General features: G+C 46.2%; 1 protein-coding gene across 4 annotated transcripts in view; it reads left to right on the top strand.

Moving 5' to 3' along the window:
• zfyve1 (zinc finger, FYVE domain containing 1) overlaps nucleotides 1–22,791 on the top strand; it is a 178,493-nt gene that overhangs the window by 20,582 nt on the left and 135,120 nt on the right. For all 4 annotated transcript variants that reach the window (XM_078233658.1, XM_078233659.1, XM_078233663.1 and 1 more), the window contains exon 3: nucleotides 22,093–22,307. In XM_078233658.1, the coding sequence (XP_078089784.1) occupies nucleotides 22,093–22,307 (215 nt within the window). The remainder of the gene's footprint in view (nucleotides 1–22,092; nucleotides 22,308–22,791) is intronic.

Genomic DNA, 22,791 nt, shown 5'->3' with positions numbered 1-22,791 from the left:
CCAGTGTAGCATTTTACGTTAGTGGACCAGAAGAAATTGGGGCTGCAACAGTACAAAGACTTTGACCAGCGCTCGAGCATGCCCTGTGGTTAACCAATCTACTGATACTCATCTTCTAGATTTAAATGCAAATCATAACATAACAAGAGATGTCAGGGGTAAGTTTTTCACTCAGAGGGTGGTGGGTGAGTGGAATCGGCTGCCGTCAGTGGTGGTGGAGGCAATTTCCATCTCAAATGGAAAAATGTTCAATCATCTCGACTTAATGATGCGGTGCTATGCAAAATTGAGTTTATAGATTGGAGGTTACCATTGACGAGTAGCTTAACTGGACTAGCCACATGTATCCATGTTGCTACAAGATACGTACAGAGGCTGAACTCTCCAGTGAGTGTATTACTTCCTAATGCTGCAAACTCGCATGACAATCGACAAAGATGGAATACTCACCACTCACCTGAGTGGGTTTCTTTTATTCATTTGTGGAATGCAAGCGTTGCTGGCAAGGCCAGCATTTGTTACTCATCCTTAATTGCCATTGAGAAGGTGGTGGTGAACATATTTTTGAACTACTGCAGTTCATCTGGTGTAGATGCACCAACAATGCAGTTAAAAAGGAAGATCCAGAATTTTGGCCGAGTGACACTGAAGTAACAGTGATTTAGGGCTGTTGACACCACATTTGGTCAAGTGTTGCCTTGATGTCAAGGACAGTCACTCTTTCCCCTGAGCCAAAGCTGCAACAATTCTCAGTTCTCAAGACACTCAACAGTACCTAGGATAGAGTAGTCCACTGTCTGTGGTGTTTGCAGGTTCTCCCCATGTCTGCGTGGGTTTCCTCCGGGTGCTGCGGTTTCCTCCAACATTCTGAAAGATGTGCTGGTTAGGCGCATTGACCCAAACAGGTGCCGAACTGTGGCGACTCGGGGAATTTCACAGTAACTTGATTGCAATGTTAATGTAAGCCTTACTTGTGACTAATAAATAAACTTTTAAACATTCTTTTTGTTGCAGTGTTCCTGCTGCTACACCCCATCCATTAATACTTGTTCCTATAGCATGTCACTGGCTGCAGAGCATTCTGAAGGGGGTGGGCACATATACATATACCAATGACACAGGTAGAAAAAGGGGATAAGATCCTGCAAGCAGAATTTAAGGAGCTAGGAAGTATGTTTAAAAAAAATAGAATCCAGAAGGTAGTAATCTCTGGGTTACTTCTGGTGTCAAGTGCTAGTGAGTTTAGAAATAGGAGGTTAGTCCAGATGAATGTGTGGCTGGAGAGATGATGCAGGAGGGAGGGCTTTAGATTTTTGGGATGTTGGGACCGTTTTTGGGGACGTTGGGACTTGTACGAGGTGGACGGTTTACGCCTGAACGAAAATGGGGTCAGCATCCTTGCAGGGAGGTTTGCTAGTGCTGTTGGGGACAGTTTAAACTAACTTGGCAGGGGCATAGGATCCTGAGCAACAGTTCAGCAGAGGTAGATGTACAGCCAAGTGAGTCAGGAAGACATAGAAGTTATGGGCCTCTTAAGGCACAACGGAGTTTGGCAAGATTGGATGATATTTATTTTAATGCAAGGAGTCTGACAAAAAAGGCAGATGAGTTAAAGGAACAAATTAAAACATGGGCATATGATGTCATTGCTGTCATTGAGACATGGTTGAGAGAGGGCAGGATTGACAGTGCAATATTCCAGGATATAGGATCTTCAGGCGAGACAGGGAAGGAGGTAAAAGAGGAGGGGATGTCACAATTTTGATCAGGGAATCAATTACAGCAGTAAGGAGGTGTATCATCTTCGGCTGCTCAAATGAAGCCATATGGATAGAATTATCATTATTATCATATGGATAGAACTTAAAATCCAAAAAGGAGCAATCACATTGCTGTGAGTGTTCTATAGGTCCCCCACATTTCTGAGAGAAATAGAAGAGTAGACAAGTAGGCAAATTTCAGAGAAGAGTACAAGTAATAGAGTAGGGATCCATTATCCCCAAGGGGAAGCTTATGGAAGACAGTGAGGGCTTAAAGTAGCAGAAGACCTGAAGGAGGGAACTTAAAAAGGAAATTAGGAGAGCAAAAAGCGGACATGAAAGGAACTGGCAGGTGGAATAAAGGAAAAATCCTAAGTTGTTTACAAATACATTAAGGGTAAAAGGATAACTAGGGAAAGATCCCCAATAAGGATCACAGTGGTAATTTGTGTGTGGAGCCTGAGGACGTAGGTAGGGTTCTAAATGAATACTTTGTGTCTGTGTTCACCAGTGAGAGGGGTAATCATGGGGAAGAGCTGTGATACACTTAAACAAATGCTCTGACTGATGAAGGCACTGTACCAAACGCCGCCTTCATCAACCACCCTGTCTACCTGTGATTCAACTTTCAGGGAACTATGTACATGCACCTCTAGGTCTCTCTGTTCGACAACACTCCCCAGGGCCTTATCATTAACTCTAAGTCCTGCCCTGGTTTGTCTTATCAAAATGCAACACCTCGCCTTTATCAGAATTAAACTCCATCTTCCATTCCTTGGCCCACTGGCCCAGTTGATCAAGATCCCGCTGTAGTCTTAGATAACCTTCACTACTATATAGAAACAATAAAAATAGGAGCAGGCTGATCATCCAACTCAATAGCCTAATCCTGCTGTTTCCCCATTATCTTTGATCCCGTTCACCCCAAGTGCTATATCCAGCTGCCTCTTGAATATATTCAATGTTTTGGCCTCAACTGCTTCCTGTGGTAATGAATTCCACAGGCTCACCACTCTTTGGGTGAAGAAATGTCTCCGCACCTCCGTCCTAAATGGTCTTCACTGAATCCTCAGACTGTGGTCCCTGGTTCTGGACTCCTCCACCATCGGGAATATCCTCCCTGCATCTACCCTGTCTAGTCCTGTTAGAATTTTATATGAGATCCCCCCCCCCCCCCCCCCCCCCCCCCTCTCATTCGTCTGAACTCCAGCGAAAACAATCCTAACCTAGTCAATCTCTCCTCCATACATTAGTCTCGCCATCCCCGGAATCAACCTGGTAAACCTTTGCTGCACTCCCTCAAGAGCAAGAACATCCTTCCTCAGAAAAGGAGACCAAAACTGCTCACAATATTCTAGGTGTGGTCTCACCAGGCCCTGTATAATTGCAACAACACATCCCTGCTGTACTCGAAACCTCTCGCAATGAAAGCTAACATACTATTTGCCTTCTTTACCACCTGCTGCACCTGCATGCTTACCTTCAGTGACTGGTGCACAAGGACACCCAGGTCCCGCTGCACACTCTCCTCTCCCAATTTACAGCCATTCAGGTAATAATCTGCCGCCTTGTTTTTGCTCCCAAAGTGAATAACCTCACATTTATCCAAATTATACTGCATCTGCCATTGATTTGCCCACTCACCCAACCTGTCCAGATCATGCTGAAGGACCTCTGCATCCTCATCACAGTTCACCCTCCCACCCAACTTGGTTATCATCTGCAAACTTTGAGATGTTACATTTTGTTCCCTTACCCAAATCATTAATATATATTGTGAATAGCTGGGGTCGCAGCACCAATCCCTGTGGCACCCCACTAGTTACTGCCTGCCAATTTGAAGAGCACCCATTAATTCCTACTTTTTGTTTCCTCTCTGCCAACCAGTTTTCTATCCTCCAATTTTGGTGTCATCCGCAAACTTACTAACCGTGCCTCCTATATTCCCATCCAAATCGTTGATATAAGTGACAAACGACAGTGGACGCAGAACTGATCCCAGTGGCACACTGGCCTCCAGTGTGGAAAATAGCCCTCTACCACCACCCTCTGTCTCCCACCGGCAAGTTAATTTTGTATCCAGTTGGCTAGCTCTCCCTGGATGCCATGTGATCTGACTTTATTGACCAGTCTACTATGTGGTATGTTGTCGAAGGCCTTGCTAAAGTCCATGTAGACAATGTCTACCCCACTGCCCTCATCTATTTTCTTGGTCACCCTTTCATAAAACCCTTCAAAGATCAACTTTTCAAGACACGATTTCCCACACACACAGCATGCTGACTGTTCCTCTTCTGTCCTTGCCTTACCAAATGCATGTAGATCCTGTCTCTCAGAATCTCCTCCAATAACTTACCCACCACTGGTGTTAGGCTCACCGGTCTGTTGTTCCTTGGCTTTTACCTGCCCCCTTTCTGCTGGCTCCTTTCTAGGGAATTTTGCAAGCTTACAGTAAATGCTCATCTTTACCCAACTGATTCTATGCTTTCATCTTACAAACTAAGATTATTTCTCAGTACAAATCTTATCCTTTTATTAACTGGGTTACCCCATCTCTCTTTCCTTCCTGTCCTTCCAAGATGTGCAGCTTCCTCTTTTTTCCAAATCACTCTTTGAGCTACATATTCAAATTCCTGATCTTAGCTGCTGCTGTTTGTAGCTACTCCCTAACAGGAGACATCCTGTCATGGTATGTCACAGTGGTCTGTCTTGTGTCATCCTCACACATCTACTGTAGCTTGTTTGCAACTGCATTGTGATGTCCATCATACATTTACACCTAGGTCAGCCATTCTTTCTGCTGCCCTCCACTTTGCCTTCTGGAAGTAAATTTTACAGCTTTTCAGCTCTGATCAAATGTGCTGGGAACACACGAAGCAAGTGTGGAGTACAAGGAAAGTAGAAAGAAACTTAAGCAAGGAGTAAGGATGGCTAAAAGGGGTCACGAAAAATCATTGATCAGCAGGATTAAGGAAAATCCCAAGGCTTTTTATACATAGATAAAGCGCAAGAGGGTAGCCAGGGAGAGCGTTGGCCCACTCAAGGACAGGGGAGGTAATCTATGCGTGGAGCCAGAGGAAATGGGCGAAGTATTAAATGAGTACTTTGCGTCAGTATTCACCAAAGCGAAGGACTTGGTGAATGATGAGTCTGGGAAAGGGTGTGTAGATAGTTTGTGTCATATTGAGATCACAAAGGAGGAGGTATTGGGGTTCTTGAGAAACATTAAGATAGACAAGACCCCAGGACCTGATGGGATATACCCCAGAATACTGAGAGGCAAGGGAGGAAATTGCTGTGGTTTTGAGAGAAATCTTTGTATCCTCACTGGCTACAGAGGAGGTGAACACAGTAAGAAGTCTCACAACACCAGGTTAAAGTCCAACAGGTTTATTTGGTAGCAAATACGATAAGCTTTCGGAGCACTGCTCCTTCGTCAGATGGAGTGGAAATGTGCTCTCAAACAGTGCAAACAGACAGAATCAAGTTGCAGAATACTGATTAGAATGCGAATCCTACAGCCAGCCAGGTCTTAAAGGTATAGACAATGTGGGTGGAGGGAACATTAAACACAGGTTAAAGAGCTGTGTATTGTCTCCAGACAGAACAGCTAGTGAGATTCTGCAAGCCCAGGAGGCAAGCTGTGGGGGTTACTGATAATGTGACATAAATCCAACATCCCGGTTTAGGCCGTCCTCATGTGTACGGAACTTGGCTATCAGTTTCTGCTCAGCGACTCTGCGCTGTCGTGTGTCGTGAAGGCCACCTTGGAGAACGCTTACCTGAAGATCCAAGGCTGAATGCCCGTGACTGCTGAAGTGCTTCCCCACAGGAAGAGAACAGTCTTGCCTGGTGATTGTCGAGCGGTGTTCATTCATCTGTTGTCGTAGCGTCTGCATGGTTTCCCCAATGTACCATGCCTCGGGACATCCTTTCCTGCAGCGTATCAGGTAGACAATGTTGGCCGAGTTGCAAGAGTAGGTACCGTGTACCTAGTAGATGGTGTTCTCACGTGAGATGATGGCATCCGTGTCGATGATCCGGCACGTCTTGCAGAGGTTGCTGTGGCAGGGTAGTTTGTCTGGATGAAGGACTGGTTGTTGAAGGTGAAGACATTGTGGTCCAGGATGAAGCGGATGAGTTGTTCTCCTGTAGGCTGGGTAGTTTGCTGCGGACAATGGTCTGTTTGAGGTTGTGCGGTTGTTTGAAGGCAAGAAGTGGGGGTGCGGGGATGGCCTTGGCGAGATGTTCGTCTTCATCAATGACATGTTAAAGGCTCCGGAGGAGATGCCGCAGCTTCTCCGCTCCGGGGAAGTACTGGACGACGAAGGGTACTCTGTCCACCGTGTCCCGTGTTTGTCTTCTGAGGAGGTCGGTGCGGTTTTTTGCTGTGGCGCGTCAGAACTGTTGATCGATGAGTCGAGCGCCATATCCTGTTCTTATGAGGGCATCTTTCAGCGTCTGGAGGTGTCTGTTGCGATCCTCCTCATCCGAGCAGATCCTGTGTATTCGGAGGGCTTGTCCGTAGAGGATGGCTTCTTTAACGTGTTTCGGGTGGAAGCTGGAGAAGTGGAGCATCATGAGGTTATCCGTGGGCTTGCGGTACAGTGAGGTGCTGAGGTGACCGTCCTTAATGGAGATGCGTGTGTCCAAGAATGCAACCGAATCCGGAGAGTAGTCCATGGTGAGTCTGATGGTGGGATGGAACTTGTTGATGTCATCATATAGTTGTTTCAGTGATTGTTCACCGTGAGTCCAAAGGAAGAAAATGTCATCGATGTATCTAGTGTATAACATCGGTTGAAGGTCCTGTGCGGTGAAGAAGTCTTGTTCGAACCTGTGCATGAAGATGTTGGCATATTGAGGTGCGCATTTGGTCCCCATGGCTGTTCCGTGTGTCTGGATGAAGAACTGGTTGTTGAAGATGAAGACATTGTGGTCCAGGATGAAGCAGATGAGTTGTAAAATTGCATCTGGAAACTAGCAGTTGACGGCAACTGACACCACACAACCCTGCCACAGCAACCTCTGCAAGATGTGCCGGATCATCGACACGGATGCCATCATCTCACGTGAGAACACCATCTACCAGGTACACGGTACCTACTCTTGCAACTCGGCCAACAGTGTCTACCTGATACGCTGCAGGAAAGGATGTCCCGAGGCATGGTACATTGGGGAAACCATGCAGACGCTACGACAACGGATGAATGAACACTGCTCGACAATCACCAGGCAAGACTGTTCTCTCCCTGTGGGGGAGCACTTCAGCAGTCACGGGCATTCAGCCTTGGATCTTCAGGTAAGCGTTCTCCAAGGCGGTCTTCACGACACACGACAGCGCAGAGTCGCTGAGCAGAAACTGATAGCCAAGTTCCGTACACATGAGGACGGCCTAAACCGGGATGTTGGATTTATGTCACATTATCAGTAACCCCCACAGCTTGCCTCCTGGGCTTGCAGAATCTCACTAGCTGTTCTGTCTGGAGACAATACACACCTCTTTAACCTGTGTTTAATGTTCCCTCCACCCACATTGTCTATACCTTTAAGACCTGGCTGGCTGTAGGATTCGCATTCTAATCAGTATTCTGCAACTTGATTTTGTCTGTTTGCACTGTTTGAGAGCACATTTCCACTCCATCTGACGAAGGAGCAGTGCTCCGAAAGCTTATCGTATTTGCTACCAAATAAACCTGTTGGACTTTAACCTGGTGTTGTGAGACTTCTTACTGTGTTCACCCCAGTCCAACGCCGGCATCTCCACATACAGAGGAGGTCCCAGAGGATTGGAGAATAGCCAATGTCCTTCCGTTGCTTAAGAAGGTGATCCTTATGTAAGTGGTAGGGAAATTATTGGAGAGGATTCTTCGGGACAAGATTTACTCCCACTTGGAAATAAGTGGACGCATTAACGAGAACCAACATGGTTTTATGAAGGGGAGTTCGTGTCTCACTAACTTGATCGAGTTTTTCGAGGAAGTGATGAAGATGATTGATGAGGGTAGGGCAGTGGATGTTGTCTATATGGACTTCAGTAAGGCCTTTGACAAGGTCCCTCAGGGCAGACTGGTACAGAAGGTGAAGTTGCATGGGATCAGAGGTGTGCTGGCAAGATGGATACAGAACTGGCTCAGTCATAGAAGACTGAGGGTAGCAGTGGAAGGGTGCGCTTCTGAATAGAGGGTTGTGGCAAGTGGCGTTCCTCAGGGATCAGTGCTGGGACCTTTGCTGTTTGTAATCTATAAAATTATTTGGAAGAAAACGTAACTGGTTTGATTAGTAAGTTTGCGGACGACACAAAGGTTGGTGGAATTGCGCATCGTGATGAGGACCATCAGAAGATACAGCAGGGTATAGATCGGTTGGAGACTTGGGCGAAGAGATGGTAGATGGAGATTAATCCAGACAAATATGAGGTCATTTTGGAAGGTCTAATACAGATAGGAAATATACAGTTAATGGCAGAACCCTTAGGAGTATTGATCGGCAAAGGGATCTGGGTGTACAGGTACACAGGTCACTAAAGTGGCAACGCAGGTGGAGAAGGTAGTCAAGAAGCCATACGGCATAATTGCCTTCTTCAGCCAGGGCATTGAGTTTAAAAATTGGCAAGTCATGTTGCAGCAGGCAGCACTTAGGATATAGCGTTCAATTGTGGTCGCCACACTACCAGCAGGATGTGGAGGCTTTGGAGAGGGTACAGGAAAGATTTACCAGGATGTTGCCTGGTATGGAGGGCTATGAGGAGAGGTTGGAGAAACTTGGTTTGTTCTCACTGGAATGACGGAGGTTGAGGGGTGACCTGATAGAAGTCTATAAGATTATGAGTGGCATGGACAGAGTGGATAGTCGGAAGCTTTTTCCCAGGGTGGAAGAGTCAATGACTAGGGGGCACAGGTTTAAGGTGCGAGGGTCAAGGTTTAAAGGAGATGTACGAGGGAAGTTCTTTGCACAGAGGGTGTGGGTACCTGGAACTCGTTGCCGGGGGAGGTAGTGGAAGCAGATACGATAGTGACTTTTAGGGGCATCTTGACAAATACATGAATGAGATGGGAATGGAGGGATATGGTCCCCGGAAGGGTAGGGGGTTTTAGTTCAGTCGGGCAGCATGGCCAGTGTAGGCTTGGAAGCCCGATGGGCCTATTTCTGTGCTGTAATTTTCTTTGTTCCTTGTTCTTTGTACAAAATACTGATATTTCCATTTGTAAGTGTCACTTCTTAGAGTCATGGATAGGTATACAATTCCTACAGTGCAGAAGGAGATCAATTGGCCCATCGAGCCTGCACTGACAAGAATCCCACCCCAGGCCCTATCCCTGTAATCCCACATATTTACCGTACTAATCTGCCTGACACTAAGGAGCAATTTAGCATGGCCAATCAACCGAACCTGCATGTTTTTGGACTGTGGGAGGAAACCGGAGCACCTGGAGTAAACCCACGCAGTCACAGGGAGAATGTGCAAACTCCACACAGTCACCCTATACTGGAATCAAACCCAGGTCCCTGGGGCTGTGAGGTAGCAGTGTGGGTGACTCTTAAATGCCTCTTAAAATGACCTAACAAACCACTCAAAGGGTAATTAGGGATGGGCAATAAATGCTGGTCCAGCCAACAAAGAAAGAAAAGTGTGTTCCTGGGATGGTATGTTGCTTCCCTGGTGCCAGGATCAAGGGTGTCACTGGCTGATTCACCAGGGTGTTGCCAGGACTGGAGCGTTTTAACTATGAAGAGAAGTTGATTAGGCTGGGGTTGTTTTCATTAGAGCAAAGAAGGCTGAGGCAGGTCTTGATTGAGGTGTACAAAATTATGAGGGACAGAGATAGGGTAGTCTTTCTGCTCCTATCAGACTTTTGAATGGAATGTAGTATTATTTCCAAATTTGCACTTGATACAAAGTTGGATGGGAGGGTGAGCTGTGAGGAAGATGCAGAGATGCTTCAGTGTGGTTTGGACAGGCTGAGTGAGTGGGCATATGCATGGCAGATGCAGTATAATGTGGGTAAATGTGGGGTTATCCACTTTGGCAGCGACAATAGGAAGAGAACATGTTACTTGAATGGGTGTAGATTGACAGAGGTGGATACTCAGCGAAACCTTGGTGTCCTCCTGCATCAGTCGCTGAAAGTAAGCGTGCAGATACAGCAGGCAGTAAAGAAGGCAAATGGTGTGTTGGCTTTCATAGCGAGAGGATTTGAGTATAGGAATAGAGATGTTTTACTGTATTGGGCGTTGGTGAGGCCACACCAATTGTGTGCAGTTTTGGTATCCTTATCTGAGGAAAGATGTCCTTGCTATAGAGGGAGTACAGCGAAGGTTTACCAGGCTGATTCCTGGGATGGCAGGTCCGTCATATGAGAACAAAGAAACGTATAGCACACAAACAGGCCCTTCGGCCTCCAAGCCTGTGCTGATCATGATGCTCGAACTAAAAAAAACTTTCTGCCCTTACTTGTTCCGCATCCCTCTATTCCCTCCCTATTCACGTCCCAATCAGATGCCTCTTAAATGTTGCTAATGTGCCTGCTTCCACAACATCCTCTGGCAGCACATTCCAGGCACTCACCACTCTCTGCATAAAAAACTTCCCCTGTGCACCTCCCTTAAACCTTGCCCTCTCATCTTGAACTTGTGCCCCCTTGTAATTGACACTTCCACCCTTGGAAAAAGCCTCTGACTATCCACCCTGTTTATGCCACTCATAATTTTGTAGACCTCGATTAGGTCTTCCCTCAGTCTCCGTCTTTCCAATGAAAACAATCCTAGTTTATTCAACGTCTCCTCATAGCCAACACCCTTGAGACCAGGCAACATCCTGGTGAACCTTCTCTGGCAGGAGGAGCTTCCAAGTCCTTCTGATAGTGTGGTGACCAGAACTCCCAAATTCAGTCTCACCAAGGTTTTATAGAGCTGCAACATGATTTCTCAACTCCTGTACTCAATGCTCTGGCTGATGAAGGCAAGCATGCCATTTGCCTTCTTAAACATCTTGGCCACCTGTGTTGCCACGTTTGGGGAGCTGTGGACTACACGCCCAGATGCCTCTGTATGTTAATGTTCCTAAGGGTTCTGCATTTACAGCATAATTCATACCTAAATTTGATCCTCCAAAATGCATCACCCCGCATTTGACTGGATTAAACCCTATGAGGAGAGATTAAGTCGGTTAAGATTGTATTCATTGGAGTTTAAAAAATGAGAGGAGATCTCCTAGAAATTTATAAAATTCGAACAGGATTAGACTTGGGAAATTCAGAAAGAATGCCCACCAATGGTGGGAAAGTCCAGGATTAGGAAGTCATAGTTTGAGGATAAGGGGTAAACCTTAAAGAACTGAGGTGAGGAGACATTTCTTCACCCAGAGGGTAGTGAATGTGTGGAATTCACTACCACAGAAAGTGGTTGAGGCCAAAATGTTGTGTGATTTCAAGAAGAAATTGGGTACATCTCTTGGGGGCTAAAGGGATCTAGGGATATGGGGGGAAGGGGGATCAGGATATTGAATTTGATGAACAGCCATGATCATAATGAATGGTGGAGCAGGCTCGAAAGGCCGAATGGCCTACTCCTGCCTCTAGTTTCTATGTTTCTATCATATATTAAGCTGATCTTTCTCTTCACCCTATCTGTAAATGCAACACTATCTGCATTATCCTTTCTCCCCTCTGAACAGTTTGTTTTGTCTGTCTAGTGCGCAAGAAACAATACTTTTCACTATATCCCAGTACATGTGACAATAATAAATCAAAACTGATATGAAGGAACCTTTCAGCTTCGTAGAGGAATCACTAACCAAGGACCATCAAATTAAAATCAAAGCAAATTACTGCCAACTTTCTGTGAGGGGATTGTTAACAAACAGCCTGGTCCATATTGGTAAAAAATGCACAAATGGGATGAAGTTCTGCAGGCAGATTTCTGAGTGCTTGGAAAGAAATTTAAAATACCTCGAGGGTGGTAATCTCCACACAAGTGAGTGCAGAAATAGGAGGATAATGCAGCTGAATACGTGGCTGGAGAGTTGGTGCAGGTGGGAGGGATTTTGGCTTTCTGGGACTTTGGAACCAGTTCTGGAGATGGGACATGTACTTGCTGGACAAGTTGCACCTTAACAAGGCCAGGGCCAATGTTGTAATAGTGAGGTTTGCTCGTGTTGTTTGGGAGGATCTAAACTGACAAGGCAGGGGGATGGGAACCTGACCACAGACTGAAAAGGGAGAGAAGCAAAGCTTGAAATCAGAGACTTAAAATTAGGAATTGTGTGTGGTCGGCAGTGGAAATAAAGGCTGTGAAAAATAAAGGAGTTGTTTAACGATTAACATTTGTACTCCAATGCAAGGAATCTAGTGACCAAAATGGATGAGTGGAGGACAGGTAGATGCTTCTAAGTATGATGTCATAGCTATTACTGAAACATGGCTGAAGGAAAGATGGGAATGGCAGCTCCGAGTTAGAGGGTGTTCAGTTGGGGTAGAGAAGGGGATGAATAAAGTTAAGAGTCACGATATTGGTTAAACAATGTCAGGAGAGATCTTGTGATAGAAGGAGCTGATGTCTTGTTAGTCCTCCCAAAATACAAGAGAATGCACAACGAATGGTTGGACACTAGAAAACGTACAAGACAAGTGGGACCTTGCAATGCATGTCCTGAAAGCAACAGGATTAGTAGATAAGGTGATTAAGAAACCAAATGGGATACTTGCCTTTATTGATCAAGACATCGGATATAAAAGCAGGGAGGTTATGATGAAGCTGTATAAAACGCTCGTTCGGCCAAAGCTGGAGTTCTGTGTGCAGTTCTGGTCACCACTCAACAGGAAGGATATGATTGCACGAGAAAGGGTGCAGAAGAGAGTTACCAAGATGTTGCCTGAGCTGGAGTGTTTCAACTATGAAGAGAGGCTGGTTAGACTGAGGTTGTTTTCCTTGGAGCAGAGAAGGCTGAACACTGGATTTGATTCACAGAATACTACAGTGCAGAAGAGGCCCTTTGGCCCATCGAGTCTGCACTGACACATGAAAGGCCCTGACCTGCCCACCTAATCCTACTTGCCAGCGGTTGGCCCATAGCCTTGAATGTTATGGCGTGCCAAGTACTCATCCGGGTACTTTTTAAAGGATGTGAGGCACCCCTTCTTCACCACCCAGGCATTGCATTCCAGATCGTCACCACCCTCTGGGTAAAAAATGTTTTTCCTCAAATCTTCCCTAAACCTCCCAGCCCTCACTTTTAATTTGTGTCCCCTTCAATTAAGGGGAACAGCTGCTCCCTATCCACCCTGTGGATCCTTCCTAAAATGTGGCGACCAGAACTGCACACGCTACTTTAGCTGTGGCCTCATTAAAGTTCTATACAACTCCATCATGACCTCTCTCGTTTTTAATCTATACCCCAATTGATATGCCTTTTTCACCACCCTATTAACCTGCCTTCTGCCTTCAGAAATCTATGAACAAACACGCCAAGGATCCCTTTGTTCCTCAGAACTTCCTAGTGTCAGACCTTTCATAGTATACTTCCTTGTCAAATTACTCCTTCCAAAGTGTATCACCTGACACTTTTCAGGGTTAAATTCCATCTGCCACGAGAGTCATAGTCATAGAGGTTTACAGCATGGAAACAGGCCCATATCCCTCTATACCCATCTTACCCATGTAACTGTCTAAATGCTTTTTAAAAGACAAAATTGTACCCGCCTCTACTACGACCTCTGGCAGCTTGTTCCAGACACTCACCACCCTCTGTATGAAAAAATTGCCCCTTGGGACGCTTTTGTATCTCTCCCCCCTCACCTTAAACCGATGCTCTCTAGTTTTAGACTCCCCTCCTTTTGGGAAAAGATATTGACTATCTAGCTGATCTGTGCCCCTCATTATTTTATAGACCTTTCTAAGATCACCCCTCAGCCTTCTACGCTCCAGAGAAAAAAGTCCCAGTCTGTCCAGCCTCTCCTTATAACTCGAACCATCAAGTCCCGGTAGCATCCGAGTAAATCTCTTCTGCACTCTTTCTAGTTTAATAATATCCTTTCTGTAATAGGGTGACCAGAACTGTACACAGTATTCCAAGTGTGGCCTTACCAATGTCTTGTACAACTACAACAAGACATCCCAACTCCTGTATTCAATGTTCTGACCGATGAAACCAAGCATGCTGATGCCTTCTTTACCGCTCTGTCCACCTGTGACTCCACTTTCAAGGAACTATAAGCATGTACCCCAGATCTCTTTGTTCTGCAATGCCCTACCATTAACTGAGTAAGTCCTGCCCTGATTCAATCACTAATCCACCCATTTGACCATCTCATCTATATGTTCCTGTAACCCAAGACACTGAACCTCACTGTTAACCACCCGGCCAATCTTTGTGTCATCAGCAAACTTACTGATCCTATCCCCCACATTGTCATTGATGTCATTTATATAAATAACGAACAATTGGGGGCCCAGCACAGATCCCTGTGGTACGCCATCTGTCATCACCCTCTGTCTCCTTCCGCTAAACCAGTCCACTTTGAGATCACCCTGTATCTCATGGTCATTTACCTTCTTAAAAAATCTCCCATGTGGGACTTTGTCAAAGGCTTTGCTGAAATCCATGAACTGCACTACCCTCATCCACACGCTCGGTTACATGGTCAAAAAATTCAATCAAATTTGTTAGGCATGACCTCCCTCTGACAAAACCATGCTGACTACCTCTGATCAAACCGTGCCTCTCCAAATGAAGATAGATTCTCTCCTTCAGAATCTTCCCCAGTAGTTTCCCAACCAGAGACATGAGACTCACCGGCCTGTCGTTTGCTGGCGTGTCTCGACAACCTTTCTTAAATAGTGGGACCATGTTAGTTGTTCTCCAGTCCTCTGGCACTTCCCTGGCCACCGGGGAAGAATTAAAAATTTGGGTCAATTTCCTCCCTTGCCTCTTTGGGACACAATTCATCTGGACCTGGAGATTTGTCCACTTTTAAGCCCGCCAATACCTCCAATACCTTGTCACTCCCTATGATAATTTTCTCTAGAGCGTCACAGTCTCTCTCCTTGGGGTGTACAAAATTTTAAGGGACAACGGGTAGATAGGAAGGAACCTTTTCCCTTGATAGAGGGATCAATAATCAGGGAGCACAGATTTAAAGTAAAAGCAAATTACAGGGGAAGCTGGAATCTAAAAGTAACACAGAAAATGCTGGAAATTATTTAAAGTAAGGAGCAGGAGATTCAGAGGGCATTTGAAGAAAAACGTTTTCATTCAGAGGGTGTTCGGGATCTGGAACTCGCTGCCTGAAAGGGTGGAAGTAGGAACCCTCAAACATTTAAGGTGCCATGGTCTTCATGGCTACGGACCAAGTGCCAAAAATGGGATTAGAATAGATAAGTGCTTGATGGCTGGTGCAGACATGATGGGCCGAAGGGCCCCTTGATGCTGTAAAACTCCATGAACATCAAAATTAAGCCATAAGGTCAACTCTGGTTCAATTCAAAAGTCACACTCGGAGTCTTTCAGATTTTTCCAGCAAAACATCAGAGGGGGCAGAAGGACAATGTGATCGCATATGGCTGAGAAGTACAGAAATATCAGCTTCTAGCACCCCACCCTCAGCAACCTTTGATCACTCCCTTCCTTTTGCATCCCCCCCATCCCCCCCCAATTAACCCTGGAGTGTTCCCCCACCCCTCCCCGGCCTGGAGTGTTCCCCCACCCCTCCCCGGCCTGGAGTGTTCCCCCACCCCTCCCCGGCCTGGAGTGTTCCCCCACCCCTCCCCGGCCTGGAGTGTTCCCCCACCCCTCCCCGGCCTGGAGTGTTCCCCCACCCCTCCCCGGCCTGGAGTGTTCCCCCACCCCTCCCCGGCCTGGAGTGTTCCCCCACCCCTCCCCGGCCTGGAGTGTCGTCCGTCCCGTTCTGCTCCCCCCCGCCCCCCCACCCAAAGCTTGGGGTATGCCCCCCCCCCCCTCTCCCCGGCTTGGGGTGTGCCAGCCCACCCCTTCCCAGCTTGGGGTGTGCCAGGCCCCCCCCCCGCGCCCAGCCTAGGGTGTGCCAGCCCCCCCCCCCCCCCCCCCCCCCCCCCCCCCCACCCTGGCTTGGGGTGCGCCAGCACCCACCCTTTCCCGGCTTGGGGTGCGCCAGCCCCAACCCCCCTCCCTGGCTTGGGGTGCGCCAGCCACTCCCCCTCTCCGGCTTGGCGTGCGCCAAGGCGTTCCAAAGGACCTCCACCCTCTGAGAGAAGAAATTCCTCCTCATCTCAGTCTTAAATTGGTGCCCCTTTATTCTGAGACTAAGCCCTCTTGTCCTAGATTCTTCACTGAGGGGAAACATCCTCTCAATGTTTACCATGTCATTTTTCAATGAGATCACCTGTCAATCTTCTAAATTCTAAAGCGTAGAATCCTAACCATTTTCCTCCAAAGAAAATCCTTCCATACCAGGGATCATCAAAGAACAAAGAAAATTACAGCACAGGAACAGGCCCTTCGGCCCTCGAAGCCTGCACCAACCATGCTGCCTTAACTAAAACCCCCGACACTTCCGGGGACCATATCCCTCTATTCCCATCCTATTCATGTACTTGTCAAGACGCCCCTTAAAAGTCACTACCGTATCCGCTTCCACTACCTCCCCCGGCAACGGGTTCCAGGCACCCACTACTCTCTGTGTAGAAAATCTGCCTCGTACATCTCCTTTAAACCTTGTCCCTCGCACCTTAAACTTATGCCCCCTAGTAATTGACTCTTCCACCCTGGGAAAAAGCTCCTGACTATCCACTCTGTCCATGTCTCTCATAATCTTGTAGACTTCTATCGGGTCTCACCTCAACGTCCGTCGCTCCAGTGAGAACAAACCAAGTTTCTCCAATCTCTCCTCATAGCTAATGCCCTCCATACCAGGCAACATCCTGGTAAATCTTTTCTGGACCCTCTCCAAAGCCTCCACATCCTTCTGGTAGTGTGGCAGAATTGAACACTATATTCCAAGTGCGGCCTAACTAAGGTTCTATAAAGCTGCAACATGACTTGCCAATTTTTAAACTCAATACCCCGGCCGATGAAGGCAAGCATGCCGTATGCCTTCTTGACTACCTTCTCCACCTGCATTGCCACTTTCAGTGACCTGTGTACTTGTACACTCAGATCCCTTTGCCTATCAATACTAGAGAACAAAGAACAGTACAGCACAGGAAACAGGCCCTTCGGCCTTCCAAGCCTGTGCCGCTCATTGGTCCAGCTAGACCATTCGTTTGTATCCCTCCATTCCCAGACTGCCCATGTGACTACCCAGGTAAGTCTTAAACGATGCCAGCGTGTCTGCCTCCACCACCCTACTTGGCAGCGCATTCCAGGCCCCCACCACACTCTGTGTAAAAAAAACGTCCCTCTGATATCTGAGTTATACCTCGCCCCTCTCACCTTGAGCCCGTGACCCCTCGTGATCGTCACCTCCGACCTGGGAAAAAGCTTCCCACTGTTCACCCTATCTATGTCCTTCATAATTTTGTACACCTCTATTAGGTCTCCCCTCATTCTCTGTCTTTCCAGGGAGAACAAGCCCAGTTTACCCAATCTCTCCTCATAGCTAAGACCCTCTATACCAGGCAACATCCTGGTAAACCTTCTCTGCGCTCTCTCTAAAGCCTCCACGTCCTTCTGGTAGTGCGGCGACCAGAACTGGATGCAGCACTCCAAATGTGGCCTAACCAGCGTTCTATACAGCTGCAACATCAGACTCCAGCTTTTATACTCTATACCCCGTCCTATAAAGGCAAGCATACCATATGCCTTCTTCACCACCTTCTCCACCTGTGCTGCCACCTTCAAGGATTTGTGGACTTGCACACCTAGGTCCCTCTGTGTTTCTATACTCTTGATGGCTCTGCCATTTATTGTATAACTCCCCCCTACATTAGTTCTTCCAAAATGCATCACTTCGCATTTATCTGGATTAAATTCCATCTGCCATTTCTCCGCCCAATTTTCCAGCCTATCTATATCCTGCTGTATTGTCCAACAATGTTCATCGCTATCCGCAAGTCTAGCCATCTTCGTGTCATCCGCAAACTTGCTGATAACACCAGTTACACCTTCTTCCAAATCATTTATGTATATATCATAAATAGCAGAGGTCCCAGTACAGAGCCCTGCGGAACACCACTAGTGGGTCACAGACCTCCAGCCGGAAAAAGACCCTTTGACTGTTACCCTCTGTCTCCTGTGGCCAAGCCAGTTTTCTACCCATCTAGCCACCTTCCTTGTATCCCATGAGCCTTAACCTTCTTAAGGTTGAGGGCGGCACGGTAGCACAGTGGTTAGCACTGCTGCTTCACAGCTCCAGGGACCTGGGTTCGATTCCCGGCTTGGGTCACTGTCTGTGTGGAGTTTGCACATTCTCCTCGTGTCTGCGTGGGTTTCCTCCGGGTGCTCCAGTTTCCTCCCACTGTCCAAAGATGTGCGGGTTGGGTTGATTGGCCATGCTAAAATTGCCCCTCAGTGTCCTGAGATGCGTGGATTAGCGGGTAAAATATGTTGGGATAAAAGGGTAGGGCCTGGGTGGGATTGTGGTCGATGCACACTCGATGGGCCAAATGGCCTCTTTCTGCACTGTAGGGTTTCTATGATTAACCAACCTGCCATGAGGGATTTTGTCAAATGCCTTACTGAAATCCATATAGATGACATCCACGGCCCTTCCTTCGTCAACCGTTTTTGTCACTTCCTCAAAAAACTCCACCAAATTTGTACGGCACGACCTCCCTCTTACAAAACCATGCTGTCTGTCACTAATGAGATTGTTCCGTTCTAAATGCGCATTCATCCTGTCTCTAAGAATCCTCTCCAACAACTTCCCTACCACGGACGTAAAGCTCACCGGCCTATAATTTCCCGGGTTATCCATGCTACCCTTCTTAAATAACGGTACCACATTCGCTATTCTCCAATCCTCAGGGACCTCACCTGTGTCCAATGAAGAGACAAAGATTTCCGTCAGAGGCCCAGCAATTACATCTCTTGTCTCCCTGAGCAGTCTAGGATAGATGCCATCAGGCCCTGGGGATTTGTCAGTTTTAATGTTACCTAAAAAACCTAACACTTCCTCCCTTGTAATGGAGATTCTCTCTAACGGGTCAACACCTCCCTCTGAGACACTCCCAGTCAACAAGTCCCTCTCCTTTGTGAATACCGATGCAAAGTATTCATTTAGGATCTCCCCTATTCCCTTGGGTTCTAAGCATTATTCCCCTCCTTTGTCCCTGAGAGTTCTGACTTTTTCCCTGACAACTCTGTTGTTCCTAACATATGAATAAAATGCCTTCGGATTCTCTTTAATCCTGTCTGCCAAGAACATTTCGTGACCTCTTTTTGCCCTTCTAACTCCCCGTTTGAGTTCTTTCCTACTCTCTCTCTATTCCTCCAGAGCTCCATCTGTTTTCAGTTGCCTGGACCTAACGCACACCTCTCTTTTCTTTTTGATCAGATCCTCAATTTCCCTGGTTATCCACGGCTCTCGAATCCTACCTTTCCTATCCTTTCTTTTTACAGGCACATGCCTATCCTGCAGCGTTATCAACTGTTCCTTAAAAGACTCCCACATGCCAGACGTGGATTTACCCCCGAACAGCCTCTCCCAATCAATGGCCACCAATTCCTGCCTAATCCGGCTATAGTTAGCCTTCCCCCAATTTAGCAGCCTACCCTTAGGACAACACTCGTCCTTGTCCATTACTATCCTAAAGTCAACAGAGTTGTGGTCACTATTTGCCACATGTTCCCCTACTGAAACTTTGACGACCTGACCAGGCTCATTTCCCAGAACTAGATCCAGTATAGCCCCCTCTCTAGTTGGGCTATCTACATACTGTTCCAAAGAACCTTCCAGTACGCATTTTTCAAATTCCTCCCTGTCCAGAACCCCAGTCCTAAGCACTTTCCAGTACTCTTAAGGGTTCTGCCATTTACTGTATATTTCCTATCTGTATTAGACCTTCCAAAATGCATTACCTCACATTTGTCCGATGAAACTCCATCTGCCATCTCTCCGCACAAGTCTCCAACTGAACTATATCCGGCTGTATCCTCTGATGGCCTTCTTCGCTATCCGCAAATCCACCAACTTTTGTGTCATCTGCAAACTTACTAATCAATCCAGTTACATTTTCCTCCAAATCATTTATATATATATACAGCAAAGGTCCCAGCACTGATCCCTGAGGAACACCACTTGTCACAGCCCTCTATTCAGAAACGCACCCTTCCACTGCTACCCTCTTTCTTCTTTGACCGAGCCAGTTTTGTATCCACCTTGCCAGCCATTGGCAACAACTTGAACAATTGAACTTGCCACCTCTGATCCCATGCGACTTCACCTTCTGCACCAGTCTGCCGTGTCAAAGGCCTTACTGAAGTCCATGTAGACAACGTCCACTGCCCTACTCCAATCAATCATCTTCGTCACTTCCTCGAAAAACTCGATCAAGTTAGTGAGACACAACCTCCCCTTCACAAAACCATGTTGCCTCTCACTAATATGTCCACTTATTCCCAAGTGGGAATAAATCCTGTCTCGAAGAATCCTCACCAATAATTTCCTTGCCACTGATGTAAGGCTCACCGGCTTGTAATTACCTGGATTATTCTTGCTACCCTTCTTAAACAAAGGAACAACGTTGGCTATTCTCCAATCCTCTGGGACCTCCCCTGTAGTCATGATGTGGAGATGCCACCGTTGGACTGGACCTCCCCTGTAGCTAGTGAGGATACAAAGATTTCCCTCAAGGCCCCTAGTGAACCTTCTCTGAATTGCCTCCAATGAAATAATATCTTTCCTTAAATAAGGGAACCAAAACTGCTCACTCCAGAGGTGGTCTCACCAGTATCTTGTACAGTGACCACTCCTATTTTTTTTGCACATCTGTGATGTTCTTGCATTATTGCTCCTTCTCTGTATTTCGAGGTCTGTAGAGTCCTACCTTTCTGTTTCTTAAATCTAACCACTTAGAATCATAGAATCATAGAATCATAGAAACCCTACAGTGCAGAAGGAGGCCATTCGGCCCATCGAGTCTGCACCGACCACAATCCCACCCAGGCCCTACCCCCACATATTTACCCGCTAACCTACGAATCTCAGGGGCAATTTTTAACCTGGCCAATCAACCTAACCCGCACATCTTTGGACTGTGGGAGGAAACCGGAGCACCCGGAGGAAACCCACGCAGACACGAGGAGAATGTGCAAACTCCACACAGACAGTGACCTGAGGCGGGAATCGAACCCAGGACCCTGGAGCTGTGAAGCAGCAGTGCTAACCACTGTGCTACCGTGCTGTCTTCTTTTTCAAGGATATCCTATTTTTCCAACACTACAATTTCACCCCTAGTTGTTAAATTTAAATCTGTGTTTATATTTTTGTTAATCAGAGTATTAACTGATGTGAGGTAAAGGCTTATATGAAGTTAGGTCACAGATGAGCTATGATCTCACTGAATGACAGAATGTAAGGGGTTAAATTATGAGGACACTTTCATAAACTTGATTTGTGTCCACTTGAGTTGGTAGATTAAGAGATCTAAGTGTCATTTTTAAAATTATACAAAGACATAATTGGATAGTTAGAGAGCAATTAGTTCCTCTGGCAGGGGAATCAATAATGTGGAGATGCCGGCGTTGGACTGGTGACTTGCATTCCAACAAATTGAGTTTGTGTCTTTATATGTCCTGTTTGTGAACTGAAATCCCACTCACTTGATGAAGGAGCAGCGCTCCGAAAGCTAGTGGCTTGTGCTGCCAAATAAACCTATTGGACTTTAACCTGGTGTTGTGAGACTTCTTACAGGGGAATCAATAACAGGAGGGCCTAATCTGAACATTCGACCTCGGCCAGCTCGCAGTTGAGTCAGGACGCACTTTGTGAAAAGTTAGTGCAAATCTAGAACTTATTCTTCCAAATGGAAGCTGGGACAGTTTCTGTTTGCTGTTATTAATATTTCAGGTAGGGGTATTGAAGTCCATAAAGTTGCACTTTGTTGGAATTACAGTGCATTATGCAAAATTTGAACCTTGAAATTTAATTCTTTAGGCAATGTACTTAGCGCAATGCCTTGTCATTGTTTCTTGTTGAGATTTAAGGACTGATTCTATTAACCTAATAATGTTTAGGGGTAAAATAAAAGCCTTCTAACTCTCTGATCTCAGTTTTGGCTACTCATAATTAGTGCAAAATCACTTTCAAAATCACTTCCTGACTATTGTACTGTTGAATTGTAAGGAGATAAATGTATGGCGACAAACCACAAACTTATTGGAATATTAAAATATTTTATTCTCTTGACATTGTCGCAGATAGACCTTCAGCGATACCAGAAAAACTGCTACAGGAGCGATTTCGCAAGCTAGGCAGGTTTCCGGAAGCCTTCTGTTCCATCCAATACAAAGGGACCAGAACATATAATCCTCCAACGGATTTTTCAGGAGTGTTACGGATGATCGAACAACAATTGAACAATAACACAACTCGATCACCCAGACCTCCAGCAATCATTTTCAAGGCTCTGAAAGTAAGATATTGAATTGATATGATTTAGTTGGAAGCATTAAAATTTCGTTTGATTTGGGAGGCTCAGCAGCACCTGCTATCAAAACAAGTGCAAGGATTCGGTTGAATTGGTCACTTTAGATTAGCTAGTCTCACGAGAATTCATTTTACTTGTGGAAGTGAATCCTGCCAACCTTTTTATTAGCATATTGGAATGGAGTATATGGCACATTTGATTGTGACAAAGGGAGTTTTGAGATGTGAAAGAAACAGCCTATCATGCCACGATTGCATTGCTGATCCAGTAATGTAACTAGTATGCTCCCATACTTGGTTTATAAAAATTGTTTGGACAGTGCCACTCAAAGAATGTTGGTTAATTTGCTGCTATCTGGTAGAAACTTGGCTCAGATGACAACTCCCTTACCTTTGAACAAGAGGTTTGTAGGTTAAAAGTCCCACAATGAAGTTGAGCACTTAACATTTTGTCTTTGACCCTGTATCAA

The sequence above is a fragment of the Mustelus asterias genome, chromosome 18, assembly GCF_964213995.1.
Source record: "Mustelus asterias chromosome 18, sMusAst1.hap1.1, whole genome shotgun sequence".
Taxonomy (NCBI): domain Eukaryota; kingdom Metazoa; phylum Chordata; class Chondrichthyes; order Carcharhiniformes; family Triakidae; genus Mustelus; species Mustelus asterias.
This window is presented reverse-complemented; position numbering and strand designations above follow the sequence as displayed.